Genomic DNA, 24,067 nt, shown 5'->3' with positions numbered 1-24,067 from the left:
AGCAGTTATAAGATGATTCAGAAAATATAATTTATAAGCGCAATCATTAAGAAATTAAAAAAAATAAATAAAGGGGGAGTTAAGTTTAAAATAAATAAATGACAAAATTTACATGTGTTACTCAGTATTTATTGGAGCAAAACAACAAAGTAAGTAATGTTTAATATGCATTAAAAAAATACCAAGACAATTTCTGTCAGTTTCAAAAAATAAAAAAATCTTTAGCAAACTATAAAGCAAAAGCTGTACTCTATTAACTGTGAGTTTAAAGTAAAAGTTTTACTTTAATAATTAATCATTAAATAATTGATAACTCATTTTTCAAGCAAAGACCGCATATTCATTGGTTCAAGCTGTTATGTATACACTAATATCATGGATATCTGAAACTTATTGACAGATTAAAAAAAGACAGATATTCCAATATGTCACCTTAGGTTTTTGAAAATTGTGTTTTTAGTTTTCTCTTGTCTGATTCTATACAGACAACTGGCAAAAATCTGATGATAATTAAATGATATACATAGTAAATAATTCATGGCCTGTTTAGCCTCAGTATTTTCCACTTAAAGCCTGTTTGTGATAAATATTTCATGAATCTAATAGGGGAAAAAATATGACTGTAACGTTTTCCCACCAAAAAACCAATAACTGACATTTTAAAATGCTTGATCCATTCAAAATTCGATTTTACAAAAGATCAAAAGTCTTACTGAAAACCAGGAGCTAATCGACACCTTTTCAAAAAGTGCAAAGAGAAACACTTAACTGAAAGCTTTGAGGAAGAATAAAGGCGGCCAATTCATTACAACAAATGCCTGTTATCTGGACTGAGTCACAGTTGGTTATCCAGAGGTGGAGGGCTGTGTGGAGCTTTTTCCCAGAGCTCTAATGAAACAGACACAACTGATTGATGGAGAGCGTGAAGGGAGTGGTAATTGAGAGTAAAGCTTCACAGTGCTTTTAGTTAATAGACAAGTCAGGCCAGTGAAAGATGTGTCCAGCAGCAGGTCTGCTGATTAGGGCTGGTTAACTGCCCGAGTCCTCTGCTATGGCCCAGTGTTCATTTGGTAATGAAGGCCGAGATGGAGGGAGGCTGGCTACGCCTCTGACAGATAAACCAACAGTGAGTGAAAGCTCCATAAAGTGACTTTCAGCATGTTAACAGAAACACTTACCCAAATATAACCCTCACATAACATTTCATGAGAAATGACTGATGAATGTTTAACCTTCAAGAGACATTGCCATAAAGCAAGGTGTGCAGTAAAAGCCTGTGATCCACACACCGAAAAGCAAATGAACTCGTGCAACCAAGGTCAGAGTTATTGACCTCAAGTAAATAATTTACAGTTGTCATTGTTTTGTATTTTATTTAAACATTTAAGACCAGAATAGTCTGCTTCAGTTTATTAGAAAGACTCATTCTGAATCTCAGCTCCATCTCAAGCAAACAGGAATGTTGATAATCTTTCTTGCTTGCTCTCGGTGATACAAGTAATAAATCCAAAACTGGGATGGAGAAACAGTTGATGGGAAGTAATTAGGCCTGGGGGCTGTGGGTTAAGGAGGTGTAGGCATATTAATAAGCATATATGAATCACTCTGCTGTGTGAACAATTTCCCTCTGAGCGGGAAAACAAATTATATTAGGTCAGCACTGAGGTTCACATTCAGAATTATATAAAGTATTACAGTAACATAGTCCTGGCAGAGAATTAGACATCACTTCCTGATGATGATTATGTTCATACATTTTTAGGTGGAAAATGGTGGGCTGTTTGTATGAGAGCACACAATGCAGACTGCCCACAGCTACACTGGGGGATTGCGGTTGGGGCTATCAGAGCACTCTGCTTCCCCTCCAGATGACTCCATCATCTATCAGTGTCCATTAAGCCCAAGCTGGGTGGGAAGGGGGATTATGAACAGCACCGAGCTTCATGGCCATTAGACAGCATTAGAGTGTCAAGAGATACAGTATTATAAGGGGGGAAAAAACACCTAGCAGCCTGTTGTCTGACACAGGACAACTGACAACATAGTTATCACACCACGGGGAGCTGCACCGTAGCAGTGACAGCAAGCCGACCACACCACAGGGAACTGGGCTACGGTACTGACCGCAGACCATTGCCAGAACCATGCTCAGCATAATGTAGCATGGCAGAAGAATCAATAAAAGACATGAACAGCAGTATCATGCCAGTATGCCCCGGAGCAATGTTGCAGTGCCATGCCAAATCTGTACCAAAATGAAATCCACATTTGCACAAAACAAAAAAACATATCAAAGATGTTGGTAATTTTTTGTGCAAGAGGGAGACAACGACTGAGGTGAAATGCCAAATTATTTCAAAAACGACCCATACAAAATTGTCATTCATCAATATATGTTCCAGTTAGCCTTGAGAGAGAGAGAGAGAGAGCCCTGTGATAATTATAGCATCAACAAGCCTTCAGAAAGCCCCTCTGACATAAAGCAGAAATTAAGTCTCGTGTGAGCGCTGAGGGAAAAATTTTGTTAAGATCTCAATGTCTCCCTCTAGTGTTCATATATCAGAGCTGCTGAAAAGGGAAGTCAGTGGCTGTGGATGAAGAGCAAGGACTCCACCTGGGCCTTCAAGTGAGTAGATGGCATCTAGGGGGTGAACCTGGGGCGCTAGGATTCACTGCTGAACCCTCTGGAGGTGTCATGGGCCTATCAGCGAAACACCGATGAAGGAGGGCGCCCACTTGATAACCCTGAGGATGCCCTCACTCACTTGACCATCCCACAGAGTATTAGGTGTCTCATGTATGCAAGAAGGGAAATCAACATCTAGTCCTACTCAACAGAGTTCAGTCTACATAGAGAGATACTGTATGAACTGCTCAGAGTATGAACCCAAAGATCCAGAAACTAGAATGTGCATTTCTAACCGTGACATTGTGAGCAGACTGACCTTGCATTCTAAGACGCTCTGATCAGATTCACATGTGACGTAAATCTCGTCCACCGCCCGGCGCAGGTTGTCAAACAGGAAGGCCCAGTAACGAGCTCGTAGGTCCACCTTACGGGGCTGTCTGGCTTTGGTGGGGCTCTTCTCTGGCCCCTTGTCCAACAAGGGTCCAGCTTTACTTTCCACACCAGCATGCTGTAGAGACAGAGCATGGACCAAACATTATGATAACAATGAAAAACTTATTGTAGTGTCATGAAACTCACACTTTCTATACACAGCTACTACAGTCAATTTTTCTGATTGCTGAGACAGAAGGTGCAGCTATTATATGTGTTATATCACAAACAATGCATATAAATTTAATATAACGGATAATTGGGAGATTATTTTGAAGACCTTGTGCAGCACTCAAAAGCCCCAAGCGCTATTAAAAGTATGTATATTATTAATTATTATTATATTTTTTTTTAAATTGGGTCGTGGATGGAAAGTAAGGGGCAAAAATAATTAAAATCACTGGATCTATTTTATTTTTTTACACAGTAAACACTTAACATGTAACAGATATTTTGCACAGGATTACATGTTGGTTGCTATTGTATAAAAAAAATTTGAATTATTACATGTATTGTCCAAAAAAAAAAGGACAGTAATGCACTATGCTTCATCAATGCACCCGTTTTAAAACAGCATTGAATCTGTGAATTAAAACTAATGATTCAAACCTCATAATGTATCATTTTTGTTTATTGTTGAAGTCACTGATGTTGTAATCACAACTTGAAATTGCAATCAGAATGAACTTAGTTCATCTTCTAATAAGTGTTTCATGTTCAGTAGTCATAGTAAACATAAATAAATGCACAGGATATCAAATGGTGAATCAATGTATGCATGAAGAGATTGAAAATACAGTAGCCTGCTGACTTTGAAACACATAATTTAGAATACCTACTTGCTCCAAATGCTGAAGAGTCTTGAGTCAGAGCTAAAAGTTGATCATTTTTATTTCTATTGATCTGACAGTAACTCAGTTTTATCTGGGGGATTTAGACTGCTGAGACAGTACTGCCAGTTAATGGTTTTACAGAAGGAAGCATGTTGGAGTTGTTGGAATTGCAAAAACACTCACAAGTGTTGTAACTCACAAAGTTTCATATTGGCCTGTCAACAATTTACATAACAAAATTAACATCTGTAAGTAACAGATTACTATGAGTGGGAAGCCTTATTTGAATTCCTTGTACACTAATCTTTGCTAATAACAGTTTCAGAATCTAAAGGTTACTCACACAAAAATAGTGTGCCGAAAGATTTTTGCACCATTTACACAATATAAGCATAAGAATCTTTGAGTAGTTCACACATACAACTGCTGTCTACTACTTTAGTTTTTTCCCCCGTTAATACACAATTTTCCTAGACTGCAAATCCAGGCATTACACGGCCAAAGTGAAGTGTGAGGCAAAAGAAAAAGATGCAATATGTTGGTGAACAGTGCCCTCTAGTGGGGCAGGATGATATTCCAACCTGTTTTTTATTCCTTTGTTGTCCAGAATTGATCCTCTGAGATCTGGAATTGCCGCTGGAGTTGCCTTTGGACTTTGCTATGTAGAAAAGAAGAAAAGAGGCCTATATTTACTTACTGATAAAATAAACAATCAAAGCCTCAACTGAGCTAAGTCAACAATCAATGATAGATCAAAATGTCACCAATATACAATAGCAAAGATGGGAACAAGGCAATAAGCAATTTGAATGTAAATGATTGACTAATTCAGCTGTGTAGGATGCATCCTGTAAAAAGAGCAAACTGTATGAGACCGTATCCTGCAATACTGCAAAGGAGCTTAATGCATCCTTAAACTCAAGAGCAGAAAAGAAGCCTTGAATAAATAACTGAACTGACCCACAAAGAAGGAGGAGAGCCAGAGTGAGAAAGCAACAGAGGCAGTGGTGGGAGTTTCTCAGTAGGCTGGTGTAAAGAAAGCCTGCTTTAGTATAAAACCAAGATGAAGTGAAGGGGCAGCTTTTCACTGACAAGCTGATGGTTACCATTTACCAGGGCTCTCCATTTTGAAGAGACTGGATTTCAAAAAAGTACATCACACAGGGGACGTAGAATCTATTTTAAACTTATTATATATCATCCTATTGACTAAGCACAGCACACCATTGTACAGTATTGCACCTCTACAAGCAAAAATTGTATAACTGACATGTTCTATGACAGAGGAGCAGTCGTCAGGTATAAATTCCAGTCTGCTTAAAAGATTCTGAGCCCTCCATTGTCATTTATCAAATGAGCCATTAGATGAAAAATGATCATAGGGTTCCAGCTGATATTATATTACAGTTACCAGCATTTTTGATGAGCAAGATGACAGCTTCTGAATGACATTGCCATAAGCGGTCACTGTGATGCTCCAAATAAATAACTAAACATGTTTCACTGACCCTCAGATATTGGTATCACGATTAAATTAAACATCAGCGGCAACACCTGCAGCATAATAAGAACATTAGCATGAACAGATAGTTTGTTTTGCATGCAGCTACCAACCTTCCTCCTCTTTGTTCTCTAGAGGTACACTCCAGGCAATGAGGTTTCGAGCAGCACGGCCCTCTTCAGCGACTATCTTTCGCACTTTGTCATGGCTGTTGGAACGCTGGAAAGAGGCCTGCAACAGAGAGAGAAGATTGAACACGTCAAATTTGGTCGGGTTTTTCTTTTCAGCTTCATCCTCGAGCTAACGAAAGACAGTAAAAAGCATTAAACTAGTTGTGATTCATAAGAGGACCTCCAATATGATATCACAATGTGTTCCCAGAGACAAGGCTGGTATCACATTAGGCAATTTTTGGCACCCCAGAGGAAGTTTCAGCAGCACCAGAATGATAAATACTCAAGCATCATGACATTTTTGTTTGTCAAATGGTCAGAATGAACAGGAAATAGATTCCGGTCAAATAAAGGAATGAAGACTCATCGAATTTACTGTATGCAGACTGATCATGCTGACTGTCACGCATTGTCACTTTAACCCATCTAACTTGTGTTGCCAATCCATTGTCAGGCCCATTCAAAGCAAAAAAACAAAAAGCCCTGATTATGAAACAAGCGCACGGTGTCTGAATATTTATAAAGCAGTCCAAATATCAGTGGAATAATTGACAGAAAGCTAAGGGAGATTTTTTTATTTTTATTTATTTTTTTTTAACTAAGTTCATTACTTTCCAGACTGTGAAACCCTGGAATGTCTTACGGACCTAGTTACATGATAATACATAAAAAAAAGAAGGCAGGGTACTTAATGATAAATAAACATACAAAGTGTGTTTGTTGTCACTTTCACATTTACTAAGTATTGTTCATGTAGCTTAAGCTGGATGTAGCTTAATTCTGTGTATAGTGTTCCACTGTAGTAAAAAAAATAAATAAATAAAAATGTAAGAAACAAGAGAACAGAATCTGACCACTGCATTCTTTTTGGAGTCAACAAACTACACTGTTTTAATGCACTTAACATTCACTGGATTTACAGCTGGAAATATTTCTTGACAAATATTGTATTAACTTTTGTATGAGTAATGTTTACAAAAAACCCATTGCTCAGCCCATAAAGGTTTTAATTACTTGGCATGTTTTTCAAAATCAAATTACATGCTTGTGACCCATTTTAAAGACTTCCATCTTCAGCAGAAACAAATAGGACAAGACTGTGGACAATAACAAAAACACTGACTGTTGTCAGCCTTATTGTTTTAGAGCCATATAGTTTTATGAGTGTGTTTTCCAGTAACACAGCCTGAAGCATGAGTATTGTTGCTATGGTTACCTTCATTTTAATAGAGTTTGTGCACTGATTTTGTACAGTGGTTAAAATAAAATACAATCTACAGCAGTAAACTGTGCTGAAACACTGGCAAATACATCCAAACAAGGATCTGTATGCTATATTCATTTAGTGCAGGATGAATTTTAACTTACATCAAACAATGAGTAAAAGAGCACAAATAGCTCATTTAACAACTAAATGTAAACCAAACTACATGTAAGGCTGTGTAATGTTTGTAGTAAAAGGAGGATGCACCAAATATGTGCAAAAGTTCAAAATGAATTAACACGTAGCTCACTCTGGTATTGAAATGACGAAATTAAATCCATAATTCTGAAACAGCACATTGCAATATGCTATGTCAGTTATTGTCCCATTCCTAGTGTGTGTTTGTGAGCCTGAGTTGTTGCTACAACTCTGCTGCAACAAGAGTATGCAAGAGGTCCAATGGCACAGACTGTGACAAGAGACAGCTAGAGGCAGAAGCTCTAAACCCACGCCATGCCCAGCATGCATCACGGTTGACCTACACATTGAATATGCATCAGTGAACTTGGCTGGAACCTCGGGTGATGTAGATACTGTGAACCAAAATACATGCTGTGAGATGCTATTCCTTGCCCCCTTTACACACGGGACATTAAGATGCCCTGTGATGAAACATAGCATCAGCATATTTTTGCATCACAATCTCACAGCTTATGCATTATTGCATTATTGCATTATTGCATAAGGACAATCTGCTAAACGATAAGCAATAACAGCTCCATTTTACAGTGCTGTGAATTAAAAGAATTGGTATTAAATGTCTTTGTAATCTCCTAAATAACTAAATATTCTGACTTCTGGCAATCTAGTTACAAGACGAACAAAAGTAAAAACGTAGAAACTAAACCATTCTGAATCTTCCACTGACTTTGTTCTACCTCCCAGCAGAACAGCCTGTACCACTTCTGCACTCTTCATAAATGATTTAATCAAATGTTGACTAAAATCTAGACCAATCTTGGCTATTTTGAACAACTATAAGATGTAGCTTTCAACTTAAAATACATTGCTACTCCAAACCAACATAAAAATCAAGCACCAGTTTTCCTCTTAATAGAAAATGAGTCATGGAACAAATCGTTCCTCTCTTTTCCTGGCTCTCACTAGCACCACTATAATAACAAGAAAGCTAGAGCCACACTTGCAACTGAAAAGATGAGGGGTGTATTTTTTTCCAGTCTGAACAAACAAGTCATAATTAGGCACAGGTTTATGCAACAAAAAATGTTTTCAAATCTTTATGTATCTTTATTTCAAGGCTAATAGAATAACGTGAACATGAGTAATTAGGCATTACACATGCAGAAACAGCATGCGTGTATTAGTCCGGGACTATTTAATGTCCCTCAGGGAGATACCCAGCTGACCTACTTTTGGTGAGCAAAATTCTTTACATGTCAAGTGGTCCGGGCTTTATTCTGCCAGCAGAAAAGACTACAGAGAGATGAAAAGAACATCAAGCAACACAGACCGGCCAAAACGAGCAAGAACCACTCAGGTAAGTCAGCATCGATGCACCATAACCCAGCTAATGACTGAAAATGTTTACAATGTATTTCCTATGTTTGGCAGCCACTGGATGACAAGATGAGTGTTTCGAGAAACCCTTACTGACTCACAACTGATGGCTATCTGTGTGAAGCAGCCTGAGGCAAAAAAGGCTTACAGCAACATTCTCTTGATCCACTTAATCAGCTGCAAACAAGCTGTCCTCTGGGCTGCACTATAGGAGAATACTGTAGAGCATAACTTCTGCTATCTTCTCTTGCCATGCAGTGCTTCCCCATACACTGGAGAGCACGTTTATTTTCTAGACTGTGCTGAGTAAGAGACAAGTGTAAGGTTTCCCTTTTGGCAAGGTCCACAAACAGATGCAAATAGCAAGATGGTGGGGGAGAGCTAGCTTATTAGGAAAGACAGTGCAAACTAGAATGTTAGATGATACATACAGAGTAGAAGTACAGTCTGTAAGCAGGCTCCTCGTCTTTATCCACTCCTGACATACTTAGCAGCCCACTTCAGGCAACCTGTTCCCCCTCACCAGCGTTGCCACTTGTGCAAGGTGACATCGTCATCTGACAGCAGGACCAAAATAGACTCCTACTGTGTAGTCCGCACTGCTATAGCAACTTGCCCAGCTGTGTCAACTCCTCTCCCAGTGCCGGACGAGAGAGACAAGTGCTCAATAACCACCAGTCCTCCCTTTCACTAAGACTACTCTATCTGTAACTCAGTCTGTAATCTAGCCTGAGCCCTCAGCACTATGCTGAGTTAGCAGCCAGTTCTTAGGCCCGACTCAATGCCTGCTGCTGCCTATCTGCCTGCCACTGCATGCAGCTCCCTATATTTACAGCCTCTCTTCTTCTCTCCCTGCTCTGCATCAGAGCCCCCACTCTCTCTCTCGGTTTCTCATCTCTCACTCTCCTTCTGCCACAACACTGCGCAGTCATGTGCACACACCAGGCCTGCCTCTCTGTCCCCCATCCTGCGTTCCCAGTGATGGGAGGATAGCTGCAGGGTCAGACACACACAAAGCTATAGCCACACAGAGGGATGCTCTGGATCTGATTGGACTCGGCATTCAGTGATTCATAAGCTGCTGGGGGACAAGGCACACAATCCCACATGGTTTCACTGAACAGAAATAGTACAATCTTAGAAAGTGTGCAAGAGGAAGTTGGGGCAAACCAGGACAGCAAGATGCTTTGATGCACACTCGTCCTCAATCCTGCTGTGGGACTTCATTTAACACTCCATTTCTTGTCACAGTTTGGCTTTAATTGTGATATGATTATAGATAGATAGATAGATAGATAGATAGATAGATAGATAGATAGATAGATAGATAGATAGATAGATAGATAGATAGATAGATAGATAGATAGATAGATAGATAGATAGATAGATATGCACAAAAACCTTAAATAAATCTTACATCTGATGGTAAAAATACAGAAATCGAAGGAGGTTCCCTAGAACTGACAAAATCACAGGTAATGTCACCTAAGAAAGTTCGTTTACCGCAAGAACTGTAAGCTAACTCCCCCCAGACTCAATTAGCCACACGTTTAGCTCGGCTAGCTAAAAATGCATCCACATTTGAGCGTCTGGCTAAATTAACTTCCATATTTCACCTAGTAGCAAGGAGCTACAGCTCAACACATACCTTCAAAGCGGTTATGGACGCATTTTTGCTTTTGCCTCCTCCATGCGAGGAGCCTGAGCTGTTGCTACCAGACCTCTCCCTCCCGTCACCTCCTTGGCTGACTCTCGGCCCGAGACGGTGCTGTCCAGCGCCGCGCCGTCGTCCATCATGGCGGTTGTCTTTAGACATGGACCCGCCGTGTTTTCAGCGCTCGGTCGGTGAGAAATAAAAGTCTACGGACAAAGTTGTCTTGTTGTCAGAGCTGATGGAAAAACATGTCAGATAGATACATGACAGCGAGGACAACCTAACCACAAAGCAGGAAGTGTGTTGAGTTTACACGTTTGACCGGCGGCGGAATTGTCCAATGAATTCACAGGGACGTGGACCCAACGTACGTGCCAGCCAATCAGATACAGTGAAATTTAGGTTAAAGGGTGGGACAGATTTTTCTTAGGCGGGACTTCAAATTGTCTACCATGGCAACGAAGAAAATCGGGCGGGACGATGATTGATGTTAGGTTGATCTCACAGGATCTGTAAAGTTACCTTCAAACAGTAGCAAGACGTTAATAAAGAGCAACCTGCATTGCAAATAATAATAAAAAAAACTTTAGGAAAGCCTGTGCATGTACAACTACATATTACATTGTGCATTCCTTGAATGTTTTTTGTTTGTTCGTTTGTTTGTTTTGCATGCATCGGCTTCTATAAACTTGGCTTTGCATGCATGAGTCCCCCTTTCTTGGGATGCTCAGAATGCCAAAACTTTTATTTTGAAATTTGTGACCAGAAGCAGATTCTTCTAATAGTCTAATTGACGCCAGTGTAAACACTTGCAGAAGAACTTTGCACGGTAACGTCAACCTCCGCTGTTTACATTACTTGTTAGCTTTGTCACAGTCATTTTGTAATTGGCATGTTTGCGTTGTATTTAACTTTATTCATTTGCTTTGACTGATGCTGTTGTTTTTTTTTTGTTTTTTTTGCTCTTGACTCCTTTATCTTTCTCATTCACTCTCTGTTTCTCTCAAGCAATTGAGCATAAAGAGTAACCAATTAACATTTCGGCAACTTATAATCTTCCTACTTTGCCTTTTGTATTTTTGTTCGGTCACTCACCATTTCAACAGCAGTAATTCACATTGAATTCAGCAGGTTTCTCTTCTGATTTCCCACCATCTGGCCACCAGGCTGCATAGTTGCATTTTGTCAATTATGGTTACACTGTTTTCAACTCCTATATCACATTTATTTGCTCTTAATTAGTTGTATTATTCACCAGATGGAATCCACAACATTGCTGGTCTTGCTGTTGCTTCACTTTGGGTTTGGACAAAGCTCCCATAAACATCTTCATGAGGATCACTACATCGGCCAGCAACACAACCCTGAACACGACATGAATGTTCTGCTGGGAGATGAGGTTGCTTAATATTTACTTTCTCACACTTTCCATCTACTTTACTCTTTCTACCTCACTCTTTACCCTACTTATTTTCATGCATTTCTAGAACACCGAGGAGCTAAAGAAACTCAGCCCAGCAGATCAGAGGAGGAAGATGATGGAAATTGTGAAGAAGATTGATACAAATGGTGACAATCTGCTCAGTGCAGGTAACTTTGTGTTGCTGGAAAAAGAGCAAAGATGAAACAAAAAGAGATTAAAATCCAAACTCATCCTGCTGTCTGTTTTATCCACAGAGGAGATCACTCTGTGGATTCAGCACATCTACAGAAAATACGCTCTGGATGATGCAGAGGAGCGATTCCCTGAGTTTGACATTGACAAAGACGGTGTTGTAACGTGGGAGGAATACAACTCGGTCGCTCATGACCAGCTTTTTAGGTTCGATGACGACGCCGTTCTGGAAGATCCAGAGCAAGAGTCCCTTAGACATGTAGGGATACATTAACTGTCCTGGTAGAACATGATGCCACAGCCTAATCTTCTCTGAGACATTAATCCAGCTCGTTTCCGTGTTAGCTCCACCTGAAGGAGAGGAGACGCTTTGATTTTGCAGATGTGGACGGCACACCAGGCCTGAATGTAACCGAGTTTCTTGCCTTCACACATCCTTCTGAAGTGGATCACATGGCTGTAAGACAAGTTTCCTGCAAGAATCTGATATGATAATGCACTTATCTGTCCATTATAAGAGTGCACTTTGTATGTCATTTTAGAAATGATTGATTTTCCTTCTTCTTCTAACAGGACTTTGCCATTGAAGATGTGCTGAGTGAATATGATACCGATAAAGATGGATTCATTACTTTAAATGAATTTATCGGAGATGTCCGTGGTGAAGGTAAGACCATAGAATTTTTTTTTTTTAACATGCATACATTTAAGAACGCAGGTATGAATGCATACACGCACATGCAAACAAAAGCAAAACAAAGAAAGAGAACAATATAGATATAGAATAACATAACCCCCTCCCATCCACCCCATCCCACCTCAGAAATTCTGGATTTAGAGAAATGGACTCAATGCAGAACCTTAAATTGAAGTCCCAGACAAGCATAAGAGGTGGTAGACCGTATCCTGTCTGTAGCATGATGCCAGAGATTTTCACTCAGTTGGATTCCCAGTTCCTTTTCCCATGTACATATTCTTAATTTTGGTACTAGAATGACTACTTAAAGACAAAATGAAGTTGTATATGTTGGAAATTAAACTTGTCTGATGAGAACTGTGTGAGAGCAAGTTTTCCTAAAGCTGTCCTGGAGGTGGAGGGGAAATTAGGGAAACATTTGGAGACGAAATCATGAATTTGAAAATAGCGATACAAGTGAGAAGGAGGGAGGTCATACCTAGAGGTCGGGTTACCGAAACTCTCAAAGACACCGCGTACGTATAGATTTTTGAATTGTTTAATAACCTTGCTGAAAATATCGGGTCCAAAAGTGATGGAGGAAATAAGTGGTTGTTGGTTAATGGACCTAAGGAAGATGCATCTGAGAATTTAAAGCACTGTCTAAATTGATACCAGATCTGAAGTGTGTTAAGAACCACTTGATTATCGGTATATAATGAAGGTTTTATAGGCAACGAGGAGTGAAGTAAAGCAGGTATAGAGGAACCTCTACAAGATGATAACTCCAATTTATACCAAGAGGAACTTGGAGAGTACATCCAATAGCAAAGTTTATGGACATGAGCGGCCCAGTAGTAAAATTGGAAATTTGGTCTTTAAACCCAAGATGAGTCTCCTGTAAGAATACTATAGCAGAATTTCAATGCTTCAATTGTATAAAAGCCTTAAACTTCATGACAGGGTTACATATGCCTCTACTATTCCAGCTAATAACTCTGAGAGGTGTGACTCAGCCATCAATGCTGGAATTTATGTTGGTGTTAACCATTTAGATAGAACAAACAACAAAATTACAAATAGCCATAGAGTTGAGGTGAATACTCTCCCCACAACAAACCCCCGAACGTACACCCAAAGTACCCATATAACCACAAAACAAGAGACAACAGTGTTTCCCCACTGCAACCACAAGTTGCCCACAATGTGAGAGCAACTCAAGAGACAAAGCAGAGCAAACAAAAGCAGGAGAAGACACTCCTACCGATTTCAAAGCTGATAAACAGTGTGCGCAGTAATAGAACAACCTTTAGATGGGATCTAAAAAAATACCAAAAATTCCTAAGCACTCTTCTTTTCAAAACTGGATTGCCTGGATGCCCAGATAGCTCAACAGGTTGGCCAGGTGACTAATAAACAGCAGCTATAATCCCCTATGCAGTGGCCTGGGTTCCATTCCAGCTCGTGGCCCTTTACTGCAGGTCCTCCAAACATTCATTTCCCTGCTTTCCTGTCTGCATCTCTACTTATTGAATAAAGCCAACCAAAAAAAACCCTAAAATGCCTTTGTTATTATGGCAAACTCAAGTCTTCTTCATGGATTCAAACAGCAGTCTCTTCTGTTTATTTTTGCTGTGGATCACTCTCTGCCACCTATACATGATTAACATTGTGTTTTTTGTTTACCAGAGGATTCTCCGTCACAGTGGGAGATTGAAGAAACAGTGCGATTCAAAGAACTGTATGATCAAGATAAGGATGGCCAGCTGGATCGAGAGGAGCAGCTCCGATGGGTCGCACCTAATAGCTATGGTTCAGCAAGAGAGGAAGTAAGATTCAGCTGTTCCATCATGTGCCCAGAACAAAAACACTGCATGCAAATTACCTTATTTTCTGACTAATAGAAAAAGGTGAAAATATGATTGTTTAGTTTGGCTTTTTCAAAAAGGGTTACATTCAGGCACTTGTGCATAAAATGCTTTTGAACTGTTCATCTGGTGACAAATTCTCCACATTTGAGTTAATCCACACTCTAGCCAAGTGTATCTTTAAAGGACAACCATCAGATAGTGTGACCAGCACACAGACACTCGTCAGGCCAGTGACTATAAACGTCCACCTTAAAATTCAGCTGTATTCAAATAACACGAAGCCACAGAATGACGAGAAAGGTGAGAACAGGCTGTTGGCTGCTGGATGCTGATATGATAGCAATAGCTGGAACCAGGCGCTTGATTGTCTACAACTTTACCATCTGAAGTCTGAGAAAACATTTCAGACAACGTGGTACGACAGAAAATCTGCTACGTGATGGATGATGTCCAACAACATGATCCTGTCCCCAAAAAATGTTGCCAAGGAAGAGCCCTACAACACTACACCAACAAATCAACATCCTCATTAACTCTATGTGTCTCAGATGCGTGTCTCATTACTAACTTGTGATCTTTTCTAATATTGTGCATATTTGATTCTTTCATGACATTCATTCTGTTGTAAAGATGTTGTGTGTTGGACCAACAAACAATTATTCCTTATACGAAAAAGAATGCATCGGAAGAACAAAATATGCTCCTTTAGCTATGTTATTAAAGTATTATATTTTTTTTCCCCAAGATGGTATGGTAGCATATTCACTGAGGTATTCTCCTTGTTTTGCTCTCCTTTCATCAACAGGCTCTTCACCTCATCAAAGAAATGGACCACGATGGAGATGGGAAGCTCTCACAGGCTGAAGTTTTGAAAAATCAAGAAACATTCATGAACAGTGAAGTGACAGACTACGGCAGACAGCTGCATGTATCACACGACGAGTTGTAGCCATGTGTTCTTTGTTTATTGCAGCATTGTCTCATTTGTTTTCATGAAGATATATTGTAGTTTTTTTCTCCTTGAGGTAGTTGAGAAATGAGTCAGGGTGTCACTCTCTGGAGCATGGAGATCCTATCTGTCAATGATCATTTGCAATAGCAAATAACCCATATTGCAGCACAGGCCTGATATGTTGTAAAGGATTGTCGTCTAAAATGACTGTCAGCAAAATCTGGATGTCGGAAGCTTTACTAAATCGTACATATTGCGGACACAGGGTACTGGTTTGCATAATATTCTGGGGAATTCCTGCACAAATGTTACACTACAAGGACAAAAACTACTTTTTAATGATGTTTTAACCAAAATACAGAAATCCCATTTTGTTGATGCAAACCAACAGCTCTGTAACTTGAAATAAATGGGAGTTTGTTTTGATGACATTCAGGAGATGGTCTTTTTTTGCACCACATTAACTGTCACTTCACATGTCAGTTGACTTGCGGCAACCGCTGTCATGTCGCAGCTCTTCCTCATTTAAATCAAATGAGTGAGCGAGTGAGAGTTGCCGTATGAAAGCTTGGTTCCTGAATGTGTCATGACCTGTTTGACTCGCTTCAAACAACGCACTGCTACGCTGCTGGGAGTTTGATTTAAAGTCGAGTGAATTCTCCAACAGAGGCTCCTTTAAACAACTGCAAAGATGGCGTCACAATTTAAAGATGCCTTTTGGGTGAGTTGGTAAAATGCTGTTATTTTCTTATTTTGTTGGTGATGATTATGCTCACAGCTGAGGCTGACCATGAGATTTGCTGAACTGTGAAACCGGTGGTGTGTTATGTCAGTATGTTCACTGGAGCTTTGAAACACACTTGTATTGTATTTATGCTTTTTAATTTATCTGGAAAGTATTGACCACATACCAATGCCTGACTACAGTTAAGTAAGCATTATGTCCTAGTTGTCTTAACTTAATGAATAGTTACTGTAAGCAATAGTACTGATAAGCAAAAACACTTTCATTTCTGGATTGTGGTCGTGTTCTCCAATCTATCTAAAACCAGATATGTCACACAAACCTATCAGGTATCTCTCAGCAACACATTTTCCAGTTTAGAACAACACCAAAATAGCACCTCACCACACTGACGATATGATGGTAAGTATGTGTTATGCATCATTAAGGGACAATCGGACAACTCGCATCTCTCTTTTGTGCCTCTGATCGACTCACTCCACTTTCCCAGAAATGTCCAGGGTACCTTTAAACATGCAACAATGCAAAAGAAGCTCAACCAGCTAACAGCACACTAAAATTGTTATACCATAACCACGAGCAAAGCAGAAGGAACTGGTCAGTCAATTATCAGCTGGGTTCTACCATAGGTTCAGTTGACAATGTGAAGTTGTGTGCTTCCTCATCCCTCTTCAATGTTCTAAGTTCAGTGTTCAGATGTCAAATGTAATTCTATATGATTTTTAAATGATTTGGGACTTTTGGTGCTTCCCACACTTGGTTGCTTTCCATTCACAACTCAGTACATAGCAGTTTCCATTTTACTATTGAGAGATACCACAATACCTCTGAATGGAAAAGAGAAAAAAAAAAAATCTCAACAACGGCACAGTCTTCTCAGTAAAGCTTGTTTCATTCAAATCATCAGCTGTTGTTTAAAGGTGATCATCAGCAACACTGTTGTTTAAATTCCAATATTTAATACCTGATCTTAATATTAAGTTGATTACTGAACATATGTGGTGCTTTATGGTTCCAGGGAGAGGACTTCATCAGCAACGCTGGTTATGAGGCTGTTATTCAAAGACTTAATGATGGACGCCGAACGTGCAAAGACATGGAGGAGCTGCTTAAAATGAGGTGGGCTCACGGATTTCCGGTAAACTATACATGTATTAATAAAGCAAGCTCATTTAAATGTGGTTTTGCTGTATTATTTTTATATGTCAATGTAGGGCATCAGCAGAGGAGAAATATGGAAAGGAACTGATCACAATAGCCCGCAAGGCTGGGGGTTTATACGAGATCTGGTAGGTGTGTGTGTGAATATGCTTATTGTTCTCTCAAATGTCAGTGTAGTCAATGTTAGCATCTTTAACAAATGCCTTTCATCCATTCCCTTTTCCAGCACTTTGAGAACATCATTCGATGAAATGAAAACACGTAAGCACAACATATATCTCACCTAATGTTTTTGCTTAAGTATTTCTTTAGGCCCGTCAGCTCTGTGTTTTGTTTTTTAAGCTGTATATTCTGGTGATTTCTCAGAAATTGAAAACACAGGAAACTTACACATTCAGCTGTCTGGGCTCCTAAAGGAGGAGGTGAAGAGAATGGAGCAGTTCAGAGAGCGACAGAAAGAACAGAGAAAAAAGGTATCCATGAAATGCTTTTTTTGGTTCCAGTTTATTTGCATAAAGAGGAAATCAAAAAGAGTTTCCTCTCTTTCTTTCTGTGGTTTTCTGACTGTTTTCTTAAATGTTGCCAACCTTTAGTTTGAAGCCATCATGGAGAAGATCCAGAAGACAAAAGTCTCCCTCTACAAGAAGACCATAGAAGTAAGATCATTCTGTGTTATCATGGTACACATCAGACATTTGTGGGTCAGAACATTTCAGTTTTGACAAAAGATTTGTTACTCAAATGGAAAAAAAAAATGACCTGAAGTGCACCAAAGTTTTCTCTGTGAAAACCTGTAAGAGAAGAGCATTGCTTTCTATATCTAGGAGGCAGATGTTTTCACAGTAAGTTAATGTCAGTGGTCGTGTTACAGATACATTTAAGAGCCAGAGCTGATGCGTTTTCTCCACTGTGAGGAAGGAAGTGTGCGATCTATTTTGCTTCTCCTGGTGCACATGCATGGCATCTCTTTTTTGTCTGAAGCTCCCCCCTTTTCCTGTCAAGTGTTCATAAAACAAAGTGACACTGATGCAAAGCATGGGTGTTGTGGTTTCATGCGGTTTCTCTTCTGTTTCCCACCCAGTCGAAAAGATCCTACGAGCAGCGCTGCAAGGAGGCGGATGACGCCGAACAAACGGCTGAGAAGACGGGCAACACTCCCACATCCACTCCCAAACAGATTGAGAAGGTAAATCTGGTCTGTGGTGTAAATCTGTAAACAGCTTTAGTTTTTTTTTTAAAGAGGGAGTGTTGTCTACTAGGTTCTGCCTTATTCTGTACAAAGCTTTAAGTGTTTTTCCCACTTTTTATAAAAAGTCAAGCCAAAGAGTATTTTAAGATCCCTAGAGACACAAAAAATATGCTGCTTTGAGTAATATTATATATTTTATAATAAAATAAATGCATGATTAAGGGACAAAAGACTTCTCCTCCTTCACTAAAAAATCAGTTCTCAATGGATATGAACTGAAAATTTCAGGTTTCAACATTATAATTATTTAAGCTGAATGTTGGACCATAAGCTGCTCCCAAAACAGTTGTAATATCACAAATTCACGCTTGTTGGTACACAATGTCAGATTTGAGGTGAGATCAGAGAAACATCTCTGTCGCTTCAACAGCCTCATTGTGTCAAACTCTGAACATACATCTTTCTAAACAGTGAAGCTAAAGTATCTGACTGAAGCAACATTAAGAATGTTTCAATCATTAGCATTTTGCGTGTTTAACTGTTGGATTCTCTAGAAAAATTATGTTTTTATGTTTCACACAAGTGGAAGGTTATATTTTACACTTTACAGTACACAACCTGTGAGTAGATACAGAAGAATGAGTGGGAAATAAATCAGTAAAGACCGGCTTATTCATCAATACACTAATTCATTTTCCTTTTCTTTCAACTTGGGACATGTGGAGGTTTGGAGACCCCATTTACAATACAGCCAAAGAAGAAAATAAAGGATGTAGGCATACAAGTAAGAACTTGGATAATAATGACAATGTAAATGCAAAAAGACAAGATTAATAAAATAATTAAACTATAAAGAATCATTTAATATTTTATACAATTGTTTGCTAAAAGAAGAACAGCAGACGAAAACCTAAATGTGTCATTGTAGTTCTTCCAGAGCAACCCACAATTGAGGACATAACAGCAGATAATGACAAGCTAATGGAGAAAAGACCAGAAAATGTTTAAAAATTTATAATAATTAGGTGATGATTAGTCTATATATGCATTTTTTGTCAACTGATATACAACAGATATTCTTCTGAGTTGCTCTTATTTAACTCTGAACCAGAAACAGACACACAAAACTAGTGACAAATCATTAGTTACTCTTTTCATTAATACATCACACTGAGTACTATGTAATCCCTTATTACTTAGTGATTATCTGATCACTGCTTTTTCTTTTTGTGGCCCCATTAGGTAAAGTGGTACATTATTAATGTTAATTTGTCCTGAAGTAATGGAGTGCACAAAAAGAGAAACTAATGATTAGAACATGACTGATTAACGAGGTCTCAGTTTTATACTGTTTATGCTGCTAATTTAGAAAGTGAAAGGTATGGCGATTCAACAAAACAATTATTTATTGATATGTTGACACCATAGACTGTATCAGCCACTGAGCCTGCTCTCAGGAAACCCCTCAGTTATTCAGAGTTAATCAGGAAGTATTTGTTAACAGCTATCAAGTGGTTCCTGATTTGTTCCACACACATTAGTAGCAACTACTCACAATGATAGTGTAAGTGTATTGTAAAGTGTTACCTAAGAAAAATAAGTAGAATTATCATAATACTATAAAAAGGAGCCTATCCCAGCTGACTTGGGGCAAAGGCAGGGGACACCCTAGACAGCTCGCCAGTCTGTTGCAGGACTACATATACAGACAATCACACTCACATTCACACCTTAGCGCAATTTAGACTAATCAATTAACCTCAGCATATTTTTGGACTGTGGGAGGAAGCTGGAGTACCCAGAGAAAACCCACGCATGCACAGGGAGAACATGCAAACTCCATGCAGAAAGATCCCAGGAAGGCCGGGACGTGAACCAGGGATCTTCTATTTGCAAGGCGAAAGTGCTAACCACTACGCCACTGTGCAGCCCTAAGATAAATATATACATATTTAAAATTAACTGCCAGTGTCTTAAACAACACTGACAAAATGTAGTCATCATAAGCTTCGGATTTATTACACAGTTTTTGTTTGTTTTTAACAGCTTTAAGTTGACACAGTGTTTTCTCTTTTAGATGAACAACAAATCTAAACAGTGCAGAGAGGCTGCAGAAGAGGCTGGTAAGGGCTAATAATAAGTCAAGTTATATGTCATATACTAGCAACAAAGGTGTCATTTCATGCAGGAAGCTGCTGTGGCTTACCAGAACTGTTTTTTTGAGGATGGTGGTCACATTAACTTCTCTCTTACTGAGGATTCCAGAAATAGTTTTTGAGGCAGTGCATAAACTCATGTACTGTTTGCATAGCATAGCATGTGTCAATAGTGCATTTAAACTCTTTGCTGTTAAATCTTCATTACAGAAGATGATGACTTTCTTTGCAATCATTTCATTTGTCTTTAGAGAAACAGTACATCTCCAACATTGAACAGCTGGACAAGGTCCGCCAAGAGTGGGAATCAACACACATTGACTCCTGTGAGGTATGGCACTAAGAGCTGTATTCCTTCTTTTATGGTTTGTATCAAGGGATGACTACACACTTGATGCTTTTGAAAATGTACAGACTTACACCAAAAGTGGCAGTACCAGATGCCTGTGATGTGTAATACTTCCCACAAGCGGGTCACATAGTGAGTCACTAATCTACAAAAATGTTTCCGGCCAGCACATTCTTCCTTTTTGAGATAACAGAAACAGAGCTTAAGCAGGCATTCAACAACTCTATACATCCCTGTAAGATCAGCTGTAGTTGGTGTATCACCACACATAGCATTTAAATGCACGCAAAATAAACCAGGAAACGAGAGAAAGCTCAAGTCAAATGTTAAATTTAAAGCTGCACATGGAGTGAGAAAAACATAGATGCATGTCTGAAAGCTGTGAAGCATTAAAAAGCATTCAAACTAAAGCTTTGAGAAGGAAACTTTGAGGAGACAGATCACAGAGACTAAAGGCCATGTTGGACACTTTTGTTGTGCAAGAAGTTGCCAGTTGCATGACTTACTTATGAATTGTGTGCACACCAATGTATTTTGAGATTATTTACAAGATTTGTAATCAAACTTTTTTTTTTTACAGATGTTTCAGCAGCAAGAAGAAGACCGCCTCAGCGTACTAAGAAATGCCCTGTGGGTGCACTGTAACCATTTATCAATGCAGAGTGTGAAAGATGATGAGGTAGGGACCACTGTTTTCACATATCTGTACTGGACAGACCCTCAGAAAGCCAGCACGCTCTACTGTAATATTTGGAATTCATTCTGGACAAACCTCTTTTTCAGTGTTACGAGAACGTGAGGAAAACACTGGAAAACTGCGACATCAACGCAGACAACAACTGCTTTGTGGAGTCTAAAAGAACCAGTTCTTCTCCTCCAGGTATTGTCGGCACTCACCATGCTGTCTTCCTGATCTGGATTTGAATATGTTCCCAGTTGAACATTTTAATATTATCTCTCAGCTGGTGCTTGAAGACACAACTCAGTGTTTGGCAAGGGAGCAGGTGATGCATTGTCAAACTGGATATTACCTCTGAAGTGGCAGATTTTTATTGACTGAAATGTAATCGTCTTTCTGCAGCCCCAATTGAGTACCAAAATTACTACGAGAGGAATCCTGCAGCTGAGAGAAATGGCAGTGCTGGATTTGTAGGAGGAGTTATGAAAAGGTCAGGATTATACAATGATAATGGAACTTTTTGCAAAATAGGTTTTTTACACTCTTACTAATTCCTTTCTCCAATTTCTAGGTTTACAAACATTTCTAGGTTTTCAAATCTCCTGCAGGGGAGCAGCTCCAGCGGCTCCAAAACGAGCATCAATGAACCAATTGTGCAACCTCCTGGTAAGGCAAATAAAGTCTTTCAATTAACATTGCAATGTCTAAATGATGACAGATGTGATTGTGAAAGCCATTTGGCCCGAGCAGCAGAAGATGTTGTTTCACACCGTAGTTATTTGTGACACAAATGATACCCAACCAGTGGTATATAGAGGGGGCACTTTTGCAGTTAAAAATACACATATATCAGCTTGTTGGGGGCAGAGGCATACTAAACACACACAAAAAAAGATTAAAAATGCATTTATGGTGGAGTACAGACGAATTAAAAGTTAAACGTGAACACTTGATCCCAGCAGTGAGGAGGTCTAATGACAGTGTTATGCTGTTATCTTTTTTTTTTTTTTTAAATGGTGTTCATCCCTCCAGTAGAGTTACAGAGACTGATTGGAAATTCAATGCCAAGGAGCACTAAAGCTGCTGTGGCACCACCTAATGCCCCAACATCTTACTAAGACACTTCATGTTGGCTTTTTCTGTAATCTGTCAAGCGTCTGTGTTACAATAAATATGCCTCTCAGTAGTGTAAATCAGTTTTAACATCTTTCATATCTGTGCAGAAGTCATCGTCGCGAGCGGAAGTGTTTAAATTAATAGCTAAAATTAACAGGTCATGATTTCAAAGTCCAACTTCTGCCTCTTTAAATATAGTAGGAAAGCAAACCTGACTAACAAGTGAGAAATGACATGCTTTGTATTGGGAAAATATGCGACAATACCCACTGTTACATAATATACATTATTAGGTCACATCCTCTTAAAAACCATTTCAAATCATTTCTTTTAGCTTGTCAAAGGTCTGATGAGATATGAAACTCCTGACTGCAAATTATAACTTGTAACTGATTACTTCTCCACAGCAGAAACATCGGATGGAGTCTATGCTTCCATTCCTGGATATCAGGCGACGCAGACAAGCAGTGCGGACTACAAAGCTATGTATGACTATGTGGCACAGGTCAGGCTCTCTTCTACACCTCTACATGGGACACTTTCACATGTTCTAACACTTGTTCATTTGAAGAATAATCTGCTGACTGCTCATTTCGCTCCTTGTTTAGGGAGAGGATGAACTCTGTCTGTCGGCTGGGGATGTTGTTGTTGTCTTAGAGGAAGGTGAGGATGGCTGGTGGATGGTGAAAAGAAATGGCCTCACAGGATTGGTTCCAGGCTCTTATCTAGCTAAATAGTGAGTTTACATGACAGCTGTATGCAGGACTGTACGACTACTTTTCCACATGTACATTTTCAAAAGGACTCGTCATTTCAAATACCTTGATAATTTGATCTCACATTTCACTTACATACATGACTGAAGCCCCTATGAGTAGGATTTGAATGTTTCCAACTTTGATTCCACCTAATGGTAGCACTGTGGCTGACAATATTGCATGGCTGTGGATTTGACCCTAGAATGAAAGACTGACAACAGCACATTGCACCTATTTACAGTGATTGTCTGGTTTCTACAAATATAAGCAATTATGTTTTTCAAAAAGCAACATAGAGGCTTCAAGTTGCATCAGCATGTATGCAGTGGAATTCAAAATATTATATGTATCATATTATTTTTCCTTCCCTGCTGGTGTTGAGTGCTTCTCATACCGATGCCAGCTGGGAGATTTACTGATATCTTGCACAGGACTATGGCACTAGAGTTTGATATACTGTTGTATTCTTGTACATTTTATGTTTTAAAAGATGGTTATGTTGTATTTCTGTTGTTGGCCTGTGTAGAATTTCTAACTGTAATTATTATTTGTACTTTGAATGCAAAACTGTTTGTTTGTGGGGCATTTATCTGTATTTATTCAACATAAAAGACAAATTAACATTTGTTTTTGTACCATTAACATTATTTTTGGCCAAAGATAATTAAGAAAGCTGCTAATTTAGCATTGAATGTGGCATTGCTGTATTTTTTTCATCCTGTGATGCATTTACTGTGGTGAAGGCTATTTTTAAAGCAGCTCAGACCGTGAGCTTGTCTCGGGTCATGTGGCTGAG

At 39.2% G+C, this 24,067-nt stretch overlaps 3 protein-coding genes across 6 annotated transcripts in view; 2 read left to right on the top strand and 1 right to left on the bottom strand.

Annotated features, from left to right (window-relative positions):
* The window catches only part of scaper (S-phase cyclin A-associated protein in the ER), a 61,604-nt gene extending 51,313 nt beyond the window's left edge, over positions 1-10,291 (bottom strand). For 2 of the 3 annotated variants that reach the window (XM_023287786.3, XM_023287787.2), the window contains exons 1-4: positions 9,999-10,291; positions 5,509-5,626; positions 4,476-4,552; positions 2,946-3,137 (exon numbers count right to left, since the gene is read on the bottom strand). In XM_023287786.3, the coding sequence (XP_023143554.1) occupies positions 2,946-3,137; positions 4,476-4,552; positions 5,509-5,626; positions 9,999-10,166 (555 nt within the window). In that variant the 5' untranslated portion in view covers positions 10,167-10,291. Of the gene's footprint in view, positions 1-2,945; positions 3,138-4,475; positions 4,553-5,508; positions 5,627-8,781; positions 9,151-9,998 lie in introns of those variants that run through there. The other variant, XM_035956067.2, reaches the window with a different exon arrangement.
* rcn2 (reticulocalbin 2) lies at positions 8,180-15,549 on the top strand. Of its 2 annotated transcripts, none has more exons than XM_023287789.3 (8): positions 8,180-8,330; positions 11,263-11,403; positions 11,492-11,594; positions 11,682-11,878; positions 11,965-12,078; positions 12,193-12,286; positions 13,985-14,124; positions 14,972-15,549. In XM_023287789.3, exons 1-8 carry the CDS (start codon positions 8,277-8,279, stop codon positions 15,113-15,115), a joined length of 987 nt encoding a protein of 328 aa, XP_023143557.3. In that variant the 5' UTR covers positions 8,180-8,276; the 3' UTR covers positions 15,116-15,549. The 2 variants fall into 2 exon arrangements, with proteins under 2 accessions (XP_023143557.3, XP_023143556.2); XM_023287788.3 differs by lacking the exon at positions 8,180-8,330 and adding an exon at positions 10,752-10,833.
* A 127-nt stretch (positions 15,550-15,676) lies between these two features.
* pstpip1a (proline-serine-threonine phosphatase interacting protein 1a) lies at positions 15,677-23,897 on the top strand. Its single transcript, XM_023287774.3, has 15 exons — positions 15,677-15,839; positions 16,882-16,982; positions 17,078-17,152; positions 17,251-17,285; positions 17,391-17,497; positions 17,618-17,680; positions 18,106-18,210; positions 20,291-20,336; positions 20,621-20,700; positions 21,299-21,397; positions 21,502-21,598; positions 21,800-21,887; positions 21,969-22,063; positions 22,921-23,018; positions 23,122-23,897. The coding sequence occupies exons 1-15, from the start codon at positions 15,810-15,812 to the stop codon at positions 23,248-23,250; spliced, it is 1,248 nt and encodes a 415-aa protein (XP_023143542.1). The 5' UTR covers positions 15,677-15,809; the 3' UTR covers positions 23,251-23,897.
* Positions 23,898-24,067: the final 170 nt, after the last annotated feature.

The sequence above is a fragment of the Amphiprion ocellaris genome, chromosome 3, assembly GCF_022539595.1.
Source record: "Amphiprion ocellaris isolate individual 3 ecotype Okinawa chromosome 3, ASM2253959v1, whole genome shotgun sequence".
In the NCBI taxonomy this organism is placed as follows: Eukaryota; Metazoa; Chordata; class Actinopteri; family Pomacentridae; genus Amphiprion; species Amphiprion ocellaris.
This window is presented reverse-complemented; position numbering and strand designations above follow the sequence as displayed.